Source organism: Haematobia irritans, chromosome 5 (genome assembly GCF_050003625.1).
Source record: "Haematobia irritans isolate KBUSLIRL chromosome 5, ASM5000362v1, whole genome shotgun sequence".
NCBI classification, from domain to species: Eukaryota; Metazoa; Arthropoda; class Insecta; order Diptera; family Muscidae; genus Haematobia; species Haematobia irritans.
Window position 1 is genome coordinate 76,247,230 of NC_134401.1, and position 15,299 is coordinate 76,262,528.

The 15,299-nt window shown below is 32.9% G+C and overlaps 1 protein-coding gene across 7 annotated transcripts in view; it reads right to left on the bottom strand.

The window, feature by feature from the left end:
* Positions 1-15,299, bottom strand: part of LOC142239454 (tyrosine-protein kinase Src42A) — a 266,830-nt gene that overhangs the window by 232,337 nt on the left and 19,194 nt on the right. For all 7 annotated transcript variants that reach the window (XM_075311250.1, XM_075311248.1, XM_075311252.1 and 4 more), the window contains exon 3: positions 6,712-6,806. In XM_075311250.1, the coding sequence (XP_075167365.1) occupies positions 6,712-6,806 (95 nt within the window). The remainder of the gene's footprint in view (positions 1-6,711; positions 6,807-15,299) is intronic.

Sequence of the window (15,299 nt, forward strand, 5' to 3'; positions counted from 1 at the left end):
AACATGAATTTATTATTCTAAAAAAAGATCGACCAAAAATCAACTAAAAAACAAATAATTTTTGATTTACGTCAAAAATTACAATTTGAAACAAACATTTTTTTTAAAGAAATTCAAACAGCAGTGACAAAAGAAAAACGTTTGCGATACCCATTTTCCATACGTTTTATATCGTTGGGTGCACAACTTATAAAATATTATTCGATTTCAACCAATTTCGAAAACGGAAATACGACAAGAACGGCAAAAAAGTTTTGTTGGCTGTGGGCGGACATACTGTCGCGTATTCGATAATATTAAGTTTTTGTACAAAGGTAGTTGACGCATTGTTTAATACTGTCATACACACCCAGAGAAGGAATATGATCACCTCAAACATGTTTCAAGAGCAAAATGTTATTTTTGGATGGTGACCATGTAACATGTTTGTCGCAAAAATTTTGTTTTCTTCCCAAACATAACATGCTTCCGGAAAACAGATACATAATTTCCGCACTCAAAAAAAAGTGAACTCTCTATTTCACTAAAGACAATTTAACTTTATTTTAGTTCATGGAATTATTATGTTTGGAGAAAGTGGCCTTTACTTTAATAATTTTTTGTTTACGTTAGTTAAATTAACTAAAACCGAGGAAAAAAATATACTCAAATGAAGCATAAAGATTAACTAAATTCGTGTAATTCCAACGTTTGTAATACTGTTTAGTTAAAAATTTCTACAAATATTCAAAAATTTCTAAAATTAACCGAAAGTTTTCTTCGTGGTGGGTTCACTGTTTTTTTCAGTGCGATAAAATAACATGGTTGCAGCGAAAATGTTACATGGTCACCATCCAAAAATAACATTTTGCTCTTGAAACATGTTTAACCCTGGACAGTCATCCTTCGTCAAAATGACGACGCGTAAGTTCATTTTCGATATAAAATGCATTTTAGTCGTTTGGGAAATCATAAATTTAAGTTATGCTAATTCAACCATTTTACGAATTTTTGTTTTATACTAATTAAAAACAAATTGAATAAGAAAATAAACTCAATTTTGGTTCTCATTTTTGCTTACGATGTAAATTATAGCGTCTTGAAATAAGCCGTAGTCAAAATGACGAAGGATGACGTTAGTGTATAAAAAATAAGGATGACTTTCCAGGGTTAAGGTGATCATATTCCTTCTCTGGGTGCATTTGTAATCAAAAAAATAGAATCTTTATCGGTACAGTTTGATTACATATAGAATAATTAGGAAAGTTTGTTAATGTTTACAAATGTAAAATTTTATAACTTCAAGGGCATTGTATTTCATTTTCTGGGCTATTTCTCAATTCTAGAAAAAATTCTCAATTTTTAATAGACCACTTCTGCTTATTCGCGGCACGCGTTGCAAGTCCAACATAGCTTCACTTAAAATTATTTATATTGTTGTTTACCAACTTCATGAGTAATTAAAACTCGATGAAAATTTGTAAACTATTAACATTTCGTTTTGATTTTTCGTTTCCGTTTCATTTCGATTATTCATTGAAACCTAATTTGAGCCGGCTATTAAAAAAAAAAAAATTAAGAAGCTGTCTAACTTTAAAGCTATGTTCTATAAAATTAAAATTAGGACACACAACCACGGTTGCCACTGGTGGTAGAATTCTACCAAAAATGGTATATTTTTTGTGTTTGGTAGATTGGTAGACTTCTTTATGTTTTGGTAGATTTTGCAAAATATTCATCTCCAACTCAGAGGTACTTCAAATTTAAAAAAAAAAAAAATTAATTTTAAATCGAAAAAATCAAAACGAAAATTTTTAACGAAATTTTCCATGGAAATAAAATTTTGACAAAATATTCCATAGAAATACAATTAAAAAAATCATACAGTGACAACCATTTGACAAAATTTTCTAAAGAAATAAAATGTTGCCAGCATTTTCCACAGAAATAAAATGTTGACAAAACTTTCCATAGAAATAAAATTTTGAAAAAAATCTGCTGAAATAAAATTTTGAAAATTTCAATTCAAACATTTAATCTTATTTTTTTTTTAATACAGACACAGACTATCAGAGTATATTTTGGGTAAGTTCTCCCTTTTTGTAGAAAGAACAGCTTTCTCTTGTTGGTGCAAGGTAACATAAAATCGTTAAAATATGTATGTAAAACTTCGACACAAAAACTAGGAACAGAAAATAAATTGGAAAAGCACGAAAAAGTTACTATCATGCTCACAAATTTACATTACATATTTGCGAGTATTTGGCCAATTAAATAATAGGCCTAATCTCGTAAAAGTAATATTTGGGATGACATATTTTTCTACTGTTTTTGAATTGTGATCATGTTTCCTTTTGTTTTTAATGTAAATCAAATGCACATAGCAACATGTTGCTTAAAATGTTGAAGGCAACATCTATGTTGCATACGATTAAATACGGGCATACTTTTAGGCTGTATTTGACAAAGACATGAACCCGATTTAATTTGCACTGTATAAACGATTCCATCATTATAAAGATGAGGCAAATTCATTTTTCTACTACGGATAATTTTGGACACAAAGATGTCTCTTTTTGTTTTAACGACAAGTTCAGAAGAAATGGTTGAGTGCAACGAAATTATAGAGTTGCATTCTATGCAATTGTCGAAGAAATTTTGCACAAAATACATATTATACAAAAATTGTAAATGAAAACATATTCCGAAATTATAAATGAAAACATATTCCGGTTAAATCTTGAAGAAATCTATTGCTTATTTGCTTTAAATGGTAAGGCAAAACCGAAAATACCAGATTAATCGAACGTCGATTTTCGAATTTTGTACCCTTGAAAGCCCCCACTCAGAAATGGATACTCGTGGTCGCCTAAATTTTGTCCATATTTGGGACGTGTCGTTTTTTTAATTTTAAGTTTAGAGTTTTAATATGTATTGGTAAAGGTGCACTTATCGAAGACACACTCCATAAAAAATTAACTAAAATGCACGCCAAAAACTATGCTAATAATTCAATATTATTGTTACAATCAACCTGCTTTGACACCATCACAAAGTGGAAGAGTCGGAGAGAATAAAAACACAAGAGAACGAAACTGTGAAGCGAAACTGCGTCAGTAGGTGGCAGTAGGTGAGGAAAATTTCTCTAATATCATGAAGTTTTGTCGGCGCTTCTCTCAAATATCATACAGTTTGGGTCGGCGTCACCGAAACGTAAAGAAAATAGGATTTAAAACTTTGTAATAACAAATGTTCTTTTTTTATAAATGTTTCCATTCCATTAAATTTTTTGGCAGACAATTTGAAATTATATCTGCCGATGCCTTTATAAACAATTTATCAAAACAGCGCTTCGACGCAGCGTCGGTAATAACAAAGCTACAGGCATTGTGAGACATCTATACCGTTGACATTTGTTGTTTTTGTAAAGCGAGATTTTCGTCCTCTTGTGTTTTCATTCTCTCTGGAAGAGTGGGTGTAAGTGTTGCCAGTATTTTCCTGCTTCTTGTCCCCAAATTGGCACGCTTTCGTCCACAAAAATACCCACAAAATTCTCCAATAAATGTTTGACAATTTTTTTTTGAATAGGAATAGGCTCTATCGTAGAAAACCCACAATAATTTAAACAAGTAAGGAAAGTCTAAAGTCGGGCGGGGCCGACTATATTATACCCTTCACCACTTTGTAGATCTAAATTTTCGATACCATATCACATCCGTAAAATGTGTTGGGTGCTATATATAAAGGTTTGTCCCAAATACATACATTTAAATATCACTCGATTTGGACAGAATTTGATAGACTTTTACAAAATCTATAGACTCAAAATTTAAGTTGGCTAATGCACTAGAGTGGAACACAATTTTAGTAAAAAAATATGGGAAACATTTAAATCTGAAGCAATTTTAAGGAAACTTCGCAAAAGTCTATTTTTAAGATTTATCGCTCGATATATATGTACTTCCAATTGTACTTCTTGTGCAAAATTTCAAGCTAATCGGGATAAAACTCTGGCTTCTGGGTCCATATAAGTGCATATCGAGCGAAAGATATATATGGGAGCTATATCTAAATCTGAATCGATTTCAACCAAATTTGGCACGCATAGCTACAATGCTAAATCTACTCCCTGTGCAAAATTTCAACTAAATCGGAGTTAAAAATTGGCCTCTGTGGTCATATGAGTGTAAATCGTGCGAAAGCTATATATGGGAGATATATCTAAATCTGAACCGATTTCAACCAAATTTGGCACGCATAGCTGCAATGCTAATTCTACTCCCTGTGCAAAATTTCAATTAAATCAATTGGCCTCTGTGGGCAATTGAGTGTAAATCGGGCGAAAGCTATATATGGGAGCTATATAATAATATAATTTCTATATATGGGAGCTATATAATAATATAATAGTATAATTTCTTCTACATTGTTGGTATTACAGAAAAAGGTGTTAAGAACTAAAAATCCTCGTGGATGTGAGAAAGATGTGAGGGACAATGCAATTAGCAAGAAAATAATGATTTTTTTTGAGCTAGTCTTTATGAAATTGTTTTTACATCCTGGAAAAGAATAAACGTTTATCACAATAAAGTATATACTTTTCTTCCAAATACACTTCCTTACAGCGAAAAGCAAATGAGAAACGAACTTTGTTTGTCTAAAATTTCGTTTGAGAGGAAAGAATTATTTTTTTGCGTGTGCTTCAGATGCTATTATCCAGAAGAAGAAAATATACTCTTCGAATGCCAGTTGTGCCGAAATAATAGCAAATAACTACATATAGCACAACACCAAAATTAACATTGAAAATGTATTTAAGCTTTCGAAACATAAGTGCAGGACACATTAAATAAAATATAAAATATTACAACACAAAACTACACTCCATAATAACAATAAACATGTATATAAATTTTGCAAAAGATAAGTGCCGGACACTTAATAAATACAATGAATTAAATAAACAACATTTTATTTGTTAAATTTATTTCAGATTTAGATTCTTCTCATCGTGCCCTAAAATTTGGTATATGGGTGTATACTGCCCCCTCTATAGTTTTTGCACAGTGGTCACATTTGTTTTTAACTTTAACTCAATTGACACTAAAATTGAAAATATCTCGAATTCTGGCAATGAACTTTATGAAATTATTTCGGATTTAGATTCTACTCATCGTGCCCTAAAATTTGGTATATGGGTGTATACTGCCCCCTCTATAGTTTTGGCACAGTGGTCACATTTGTTTTTAACTTTAACTCAATTGACACTAAAATTGAAAATATCTCGAATTCTGGCAATGAACTTTATGAAATTATTTCGGACTTAGATTCTACTCATCGTGCCCTACAATTTGGTATATGGGTGTATACTGCCCCCTCTATAGTTTTTGCACAGTGGTCACATTTGTTTTTAACTTTAACTCAATCGCAACTTAAGGTGAAAATATCACGAATTCTGGCAATGGACTTTATGAAATTATTTCGGATTTAGATACTACTCATCGTGCCCTACAATTTGGTATATGGGTGTATACTGCCCCCTCTATAGTTTTGGCACAGTGGTCACATTTGTTTTTAACTTTAACTCAATTGACACTAAAATTGAAAATATCTCGAATTCTGGCAATGAACTTTATGAAATTATTTCGGATTTAGATACTACTCATCGTGCCCTACAATTTGGTATATGGGTGTATACTGCCCCCTCTATAGTTTTGGCACAGTGGTCACATTTGTTTTTAACTTTAACTCAATTGACACTAAAATTGAAAATATCTCGAATTCTGGCAATGAACTCTATGAAATTATTTCGGATTTTTTGGCACAATGATCGTTTTTTTATTTTAACTATTTATTCTTTTTAAAGTTAACTTTATTTTTTCTCTGTTAAGCACTAAGCAGAGCTCTGTTAACGCTCTGTTAACGTTAAGACAATGTTATCATAAATTTTAAAGTTAACTTTATTTTCACGGACATTCCATATAAGTGCATATCGAGCGAAAGATATATATGGGAGCTATATCTAAATCTGAATCGATTTCAACCAAATTTGGCACGCATAGCTACAATGCTAAATCTACTCCCTGTGCAAAATTTCAACCAAATTGGGCCAAAACTCTGGCTTTTAGGACGATATTAGTCCATATCGGGCGAAAGATATATATAGGAGCTATATCTAAATCTGAACCGATTTCAATCAAATTTTGCACACTTGACTATACTACTAATTGTACTCCTAGTGCAAAATTTCAACCAAATTCGGCCAAAAATCTGGCTTCTGGGGCCATGTAAGTCCATATCGGGAGAAAGATATATATGGGAGCTATATCTAAATCTGAACCGATTTCAATCAAATTTTGCACACTTGACTATACGACTAAGTGTTATGTTTGTACAAAATTTCAAGCAAATCGGTATAAAACTCTGGCTGCTGGGTACATATTAGTGCATATCGTGCGAAAGATGAAGGGTATAAAAATATGTAAGTTTTTTTATGACTGTTAACGAGTCACAATAAGAAAAAGATTTCCAAATACAAAACAGGGAGACGGGTGTTCAAGGTATCACCCGATACAAGCCCTCATCAGAATTAATATGTTCACCTAATCCATTGGAAGAAATTTTGAAAGCATGTTGCATATAAGCATTTCTTCAAAGCTTGTGTTTATTGGGTGGTTATGAAGCTAAATAATGGTCTATTACAAATTAATAAAACATATAAAAAGTACTTACGGTTCAGCTTCTATTGATTTTAATTTGGCAACGTAATTTGATGGTATATAACCTTCTTGCCGGGTCTTCTTGCTTCTTGCCAGCCACCAATCGCCCTATAAATAAAGTAATATATTTAGTTTTGGTTGAGAAAGGATTTGTTAGTGGTAATATCAATTATGGTATATATGGTAGGTTGTCAAATCTCAATCGCATAGTTTAAATAGCCATTATCATTTTATTTATTTATTTAAACAATTCAAAGCCTTTAAAGGGCCAATTTAACGAATTACAATGTACTACTCTAACGGACATTACAATATTATGAAAATATAAAGCATCAATTAATAAAAAAAAAACAACAATCTTATATGAAAAATTGAACCAGTAATCAATAACGTTATATATACATATTTTTTTTGCGAATGCAATTTTATCGTGAGCTACGAAGGATAATCGTGAATATATAATAGGAACTCTACATCTAAATTAATAACTGCAATAGAACACTGAACAAATATTTCAATTGCAAAGTATTTTTATTTTTGTTTATAGCAGTAACAACTTATCTATTTTATACAGTAATATATAGAAGCTCGATAGCATCGCTAGAATTACTAAATCTATTTTCAGGACTCGTGTTAGAAATTCGAAAACTTTGAGATAATTTTTGTGTGAAACAATAGGTCTGAAATAGTCCCTTCTATATATGATTATGGGTTGAGTGAGCTTTAATAAACACAGGTTTGCTTTATATATTATAATATTTCTAAATATATAAGAAGATATTTCTTATTCAATAAGAGAATGCTACCCTTTTAAGATAATTTTTTTATTTTATTTAACTTTAAATTTAATGTAATAGTACGCAGGGCCAGCCCCTGGGCCGATCTAGCTATGTCCGTCCGTCTGTATGTGAACACTTTTTTGTGATCAAAGTCTAGTTCGTAGTTTTAATCCAATCGACTTCAAATTTGAAGCAAATATATGTTTTTTTTTTTATTTTGATATAGATCTCATATGTATATATATATCGCCCGATATGCACTGATTTTTAAATTTTGCACAAGGAATACAATTGATAGTGCGGTAAAGTGTGTAAAATTGTGTTGATCCAATATAAATGCCAGATTTACATTAAAGTTTTACTCCGAAAATTCAGAAATTGTGCAAAAGTTGGTCAAAATAGGTGCAGATTTAAACATAGGCCCCATATTCACCGAGATGTTAGTTAATTGACTTAATATTTGTGATATTGAGTAGATATAACATTATATTTAGGTGTGTTGTATTTGATCCAAGTCCATATATAAAATAATAGGGACAGTGTCTACGCACATTTATGTTAGATAACATTAACAAGGGAACAAAAAATCGAAAATTCTTTTTTTTTGTTTAAATTCTTTCTTTTTTATTCTTAAACTGTAGAGACAAAATGTTTGTTACTATTGAACGAATAATTCGATATTTTTGTTATTTGGTAAAGGGTGATTTGTTAAGAGCTTGATAACTTTTTAAAAAAAAAAAACGCATAAAATTTGCAAAATCTCATCGGTTCTTTATTTGAAACGTTAGATTGGTCCATGACATTTACTTTTTGAAGATAATTTCATTTAAATGTTGACCGCGGCAGCGTCTTAGGTGGTCCATTCGGAAAGTCCAATTTTGGGCAACTTTTTCGAGCATTTCGGCCGGAATAGCCCGAATTTCTTCGGAAATGTTGTCTTCCAAAGCTGGAATAGTTGCTGGCTTATTTCTGTAGACTTTAGACTTGACGTAGCCCCACAAAAAATAGTCTAAAGGCGTCAAATCGCATGATCTTGGTGGCCAACTTACCGGTCCATTTCTTGAGATGAATTGTTCTCCGAAGTTTTCCCTCAAAATGGCCATAGAATCGCGAGCTGTGTGGCATGTAGCGCCATCTTGTTGAAACCACATGTCAACCAAGTTCAGTTCTTCCATTTTTGGCAACAAAAAGTTTGTTAGCATCGAACGATAGCGATCGCCATTCACCGTAACGTTGCGTCCAACATGTGTGTGAAGATAAATTCGAATTTAAAATTGCGGCAGAGGCATTAGCCGAGACACAAACCAGCACCTTCAATGTAATTTTAAATTCGAATTTAATTTTACAAATATATCATTTTTTTGAAAACGCTAAGAATTTTTAAATGGAATTTGATAGAATTCGTTAAAGACGGCCCTGAGTATCCTTAATTTGAACAAATTTCATCACAAAAATAACTTAGAAACCGGCAAAATTAAAATTTTGTTTAACAAAAAAGGGACCATTGTGCGAAAACCGTTCGGGGTTCCAAAACGAAACTACCACCATTGGATAGGGGTTTGTGCGTACTATTCAAATTCGAAATAATTTCATTAGAAAAGTATTTCAGAAAGCGGAAATTTGAAAAATATTTTCCGAGTCAATTTTCACAAATGAGGCCACTGTGCGAAAACCCTTCGGGGTTCCAAAACGAAACTACCACCATTGGATAGGTCTTAGTGCGTACTATTCAAATTCGAAATAATTTCATTAGAAAAGTATTTCAGAAAGCGGGAAATTGGAAATTATTTTCCGGGTGAATATACACAGGTGAGGCCACTGTGCGAAAACGGTTCGGGGTTCCAAAACGAAACTACCACCATTGGATAGGTCTTAGTGCCCACTATTCAAATTCGAAATAATTTCATTAGAAAAGTATTTCAGAAAGCGGAAAATTGGAAATTATTTTCCGGGTGAATTTACACAGGTGAGGCCACTGTGCGAAAACCCTTCGGGGTTCCAAAACGAAACTACCACCATTGGATAGGTCTTAGTACGCACTATTCAAATTCGAAATAATTTCATTAGAAAAGTATTTCAGAAAGCGGGAAATTGGAAATTATTTTCCGAGTCAATTTTCACAAATGAGGCCACTGTGCGAAAACCCTTCGGGGTTCCAAAACGAAACTACCACCATTGGATAGGTCTTAGTACGCACTATTCAAATTCGAAATAATTTCATTAGAAAAGTATTTCAGAAAGCGGGAAATTGGAAATTATTTTCCGAGTCAATTTTCACAAATGAGGCCACTGTGCGAAAACCCTTCGGGGTTCCAAAACGAAACTACCACCATTGGATAGGTCTTAGTACGCACTATTCAAATTCGAAATAATTTCATTAGAAAAGTATTTCAGAAAGCGGGAAATTGGAAATTATTTTCCGAGTCAATTTTCACAAATGAGGCCACTGTGCGAAAACCCTTCGGGGTTCCAAAACGAAACTACCACCATTGGATAGGTCTTAGTGCGTACTATTCAAATTCGAAATAATTTCATTAGAAAAGTATTTCAGAAAGCGGAAATTTGAAAATAATAAAAAAAGGATTCATTTGAAAAGGTTTCATTTGATTTAAAAAAGTTTTTTGCTTCGAAAAATGATTCATTTTATTCGAAACAGTATATATACAAAATGTAGCATAATCTACTCTCTACTTTAGAAGCAATAGTTAAAAACGGTGAAATATTGTTCTTTGTGCAGTTTTCCTGTAAATAAAAAACATTTTTGTAGATGGAAAAAATTCTTATCAGACTATATTACATAAGTATCTGAATTATTTTTTTTTTTTATATTACTCATTATCAAATCAAAACCGAAAAATATTTTATATAATTAAACTTTTATGTATATATTTCATCAGTTGTTATTTTTTTTTTAAATAAATATAAAGGGAACTAAAATCAAAGCATTTGAAGAAAAATTTATGTACCTAAATATTTATCTAAATATATAAAATAGCATAGTCTACGCTTTTCTTTAGAAGTAAGATTTTAAAATAATTGTGTTAGCTTTTTCATCATATAGCCTATAAGAGTAACAAAGACTGCCTCGCATTAAATAATTTTTTTACAAAATCATAGTTAAGAAATTTTACGCCTTTAAATATTTATTTTTTATTTAAATTGCTTTAAAAGCACAACTATAAAACCTTGTACATACAGTTTTCGTCTTCCTTTTAATAAAATAAAAAAAGAAAACAATGTTTTTACGTTGAAAATGATAGATTATGTAAGCATCAGCATCGCTATTTTTATAACTCGTAATATAATTTTATGTATTAAATATTATGAATTTGCTTTTCATTATAGCTTGGTATCTAAACCAATTTATATTAAAATTAGTATACATATAATCATATTTCATATCCGATCATTTTAGACAAGAGCGATGAAGACATGTTGGTATTTTGACCATTTTTGTCGAAATCAGAAAAACATATATCTGGAAGCTATATCTAAATCTCAACTATAAGCCCAAGAAGTAAAATCGTGAGGTCGGTCTATATGGGGGCTATACCAAAACATGGACCGATACTCACCATTTTTGGTACACCTCTTTATGGTCACCAAATACATCTAGATTTCCAATTTCAGGCAAATTGGATAAAAACTACGGTTTCTATAAGCCCAAGAAATAAAATCGGGAGATCGGTCTATATGGGAGCTATACCAACACATGGACCGATTCTCACCATTTTTGGCACACCTCTTTATGGTCCTAAAATACCTCTAGATTTCCAATCTCAGGCAAATTGGATAAAAATTACGATTTCTATAAGCCCAAGAAGTAAAATCGGGAGATCGGGCTATATGGGGGCTATACCAAAACATCGACCGATACTCACCATTTTTGGCACACCTCTTTATGGTCCTAAAATACCTCTAGATTTCCAATTTCAGGCAAATTGGATAAAAACTGCGGTTTCTATAAGCCCAAGACCCCAAATCGAGAAGTCGGTTTATATGTGGACTATATCAAAACCTTGACCGATATAGCCCATCTTCGAATTTGACCTGCTTGCAGACAAAAGACGAGTTTGTGCAAAATTTCAGCACGATTGCTTCATTATTGAAGACTGTAGCGTGATTACAACAGACAGAGAGACAGACAGACAGACGGACATGGCCAGATCGTCTTAGAATTTCTCCCTGATCAAGAATATATATACTTTATATAGTCGGAAATCGATATTTCGATGTGTTACAAACGGAATGACAAACTTATTATACCCCCGTCACCATTCTATGGTGGTGGGTATAAAAATATGGGAAACATTTAAATCTGAAGCAATTTAAGGAAACTTCGCAAACGTTTATTTATGATTTATCGCTCGATGTATATGTATTAGAAGTTTAGGAAAATTAGAGTCATTTTTACAACTTTTCAACTAAGCAGTGGCGATTTTACAAGGAAAATGTTGGTATTTTGACCATTTTTGTCGAAATCAGAAAAACATATATATGGGAGCTATATCTAAATCTGAACCGATTTCAATCAAATTTGGCACACATGACTATATTACTAATTGTACTCCAAGTGCAAAATTTCAAATTGGGCCAAAAGTCTGGCTTCTGGGGCCATATAAGTCCATATCGGGTGAAAAATATATATGGAATCTATATCTAAATCTGAACCGATTTCAATCAAATTTGGCACACATAACTATACTACCAATTGTACTCCTTGTGCAAAATTTCAAGCTAATCGGGATAAAACTCTGGCTTCGGGGTCCATATAAGTGCATATCGGGCGAAAGATGTATATGGGAGCTATATCTAAATCTGAATCGATTTCAACCAAATTTGGCACGCATAGCTACAATGCTAAGTCTACTCCCTGTGCAAAATTTCAACTAAATCGGAGTTAAAAATCGGCCTCTGTGGTCATATGGCGAAAGCTATACACCACACAAGTTTGCATAGAATTCAATGACCCAAATGGCATACAGAAATTCCAAAAATATTGCACGCAGTTGAATATTTTTCACTCACTATGTATTTCCATACCAATAGGAAACAACACAAAATCAAAACAAACATTTTTGTATTTGTTTATAGGTATGTGCATCGAGCGAGACAGTTATACAACATATCATATACACAATTATAGCTAGTGAATAAGATCGAGTGAATAAGATATATACATCATTCCAAATGTATTGTGTCAGTACTGCAAAGTTGTTGCATTTTAAGTTGTACAAGGTTTTCGAATGCGCAAAACACTTCTTACCCATTAAACAAGATATAATGAAATTTGATAAAATTGATATTTGTTTCAGATACCTGGAAACACAAAACTGTTATTTAATTGAATATTATTTCTAATGCGCCGTTCTATTATCAGTTTTTACGTACGGAATGTTACATTGTGTTCTAACGTTAAGAATTGTCGGCGACCAGTAAAAAATCTATAATGTGTAATCGATCACGATGTGGACATTATAGTGTGACTAAAATCTGGGATAATAAATAAATGATAGTGTGAACGGCGCTATTCTACGAATTAAAATTTGTTTGCACTAGTAACTACGTTGAATTTTTTCATCAAATCCTTACCAAATATTATTAATACGAATTTGAATAGTGCGCACTAAGACCTATCCAATGGTGGTAGTTTCGTTTTGGAACCCCGAACCGTTTTCGCACAGTGGCCTCATCTGTGTAAATTCACCCGGAAAATAATTTCCAATTTCCCGCTTTCTGAAATACTTTTCTAATGAAATTATTTCGAATTTGAATAGCGCGCACTAAGACCTATCCAATGGTGGTAGTTTCGTTTTGGAACCCCGAAGGGTTTTCGCACAGTGGCCTCATTTGTGAAAATTGACTCGGAAAATAATTTCCAATTTCCCGCTTTCTGAAATACTTTTCTAATGAAATTATTTCGAATTTGAATAGTGCGTACTAAGACCTATCCAATGGTGGTAGTTTCGTTTTGGAACCCCGAAGGGTTTTCGCACAGTGGCCTCATTTGTGAAAATTGACTCGGAAAATAATTTCCAATTTCCCGCTTTCTGAAATACTTTTCTAATGAAATTATTTCGAATTTGAATAGTGCGTACTAAGACCTATCCAATGGTGGTAGTTTCGTTTTGGAACCCCGAACCGTTTTCGCACAGTGGCCTCACCTGTGTATATTCACCCGGAAAATAATTTCCAATTTCCCGCTTTCTGAAATACTTTTCTAATGAAATTATTTCGAATTTGAATAGTGCGTACTAAGACCTATCCAATGGTGGTAGTTTCGTTTTGGAACCCCGAAGGGTTTTCGCACAGTGGCCTCATTTGTGAAAATTGACTCGGAAAATAATTTCCAATTTCCCGCTTTCTGAAATACTTTTCTAATGAAATTATTTCGAATTTGAATAGTGCGTACTAAGACCTATCCAATGGTGGTAGTTTCGTTTTGGAACCCCGAAGGGTTTTCGCACAGTGGCCTCATTTGTGAAAATTGACTCGGAAAATAATTTCCAATTTCCCGCTTTCTGAAATACTTTTCTAATGAAATTATTTCGAATTTGAATAGTGCGTACTAAGACCTATCCAATGGTGGTAGTTTCGTTTTGGAACCCCGAAGGGTTTTCGCACAGTGGCCTCATTTGTGAAAATTGACTCGGAAAATAATTTCCAATTTCCCGCTTTCTGAAATACTTTTCTAATGAAATTATTTCGAATTTGAATAGTGCGTACTAAGACCTATCCAATGGTGGTAGTTTCGTTTTGGAACCCCGAAGGGTTTTCGCACAGTGGCCTCATTTGTGAAAATTGACTCGGAAAATAATTTCCAATTTCCCGCTTTCTGAAATACTTTTCTAATGAAATTATTTCGAATTTGAATAGTGCGCACTAAGACCTATCCAATGGTGGTAGTTTCGTTTTGGAACCCCGAAGGGTTTTCGCACAGTGGCCTCATTTGTGAAAATTGACTCGGAAAATAATTTCCAATTTCCCGCTTTCTGAAATACTTTTCTAATGAAATTATTTCGAATTTGAATAGTGCGCACTAAGACCTATCCAATGGTGGTAGTTTCGTTTTGGAACCCCGAAGGGTTTTCGCACAGTGGCCTCATTTGTGAAAATTGACTCGGAAAATAATTTCCAATTTCCCGCTTTCTGAAATACTTTTCTAATGAAATTATTTCGAATTTGAATAGTACGCACTAAGACCTATCCAATGGTGGTAGTTTCGTTTTGGAACCCCGAAGGGTTTTCGCACAGTGGCCTCATTTGTGAAAATTGACTCGGAAAATATTTTTCAAATTTCCGCTTTCTGAAATACTTTTCTAATGAAATTATTTCGAATTTGAATAGTGCGCACTAAGACCTATCCAATGGTGGTAGTTTCGTTTTGGAACCCCGAACCGTTTTCGCACAGTGGCCTCACCTGTGTATATTCACCCGGAAAATAATTTCCAATTTCCCGCTTTCTGAAATACTTTTCTGATGAAATTATTTCGAATTTGAATAGTACGCACTAAGACCTATCCAATGGTGGTAGTTTCGTTTTGGAACCCCGAAGGGTTTTCGCACAGTGGCCTCATTTGTGAAAATTGACTCGGAAAATATTTTTCAAATTTCCGCTTTCTGAAATACTTTTCTAATGAAATTATTTCGAATTTGAATAGTACGCACAAACCCCTATCCAATGGTGGTAGTTTCGTTTTGGAACCCCGAACGGTTTTCGCACAATGGTCCCTTTTTTGTTAAACAAAATTTTAATTTTGCCGGTTTCTAAGTTATTTTTGTGATGAAATTTGTTCAAATTAAGGATACTCAGGGCCGTCTT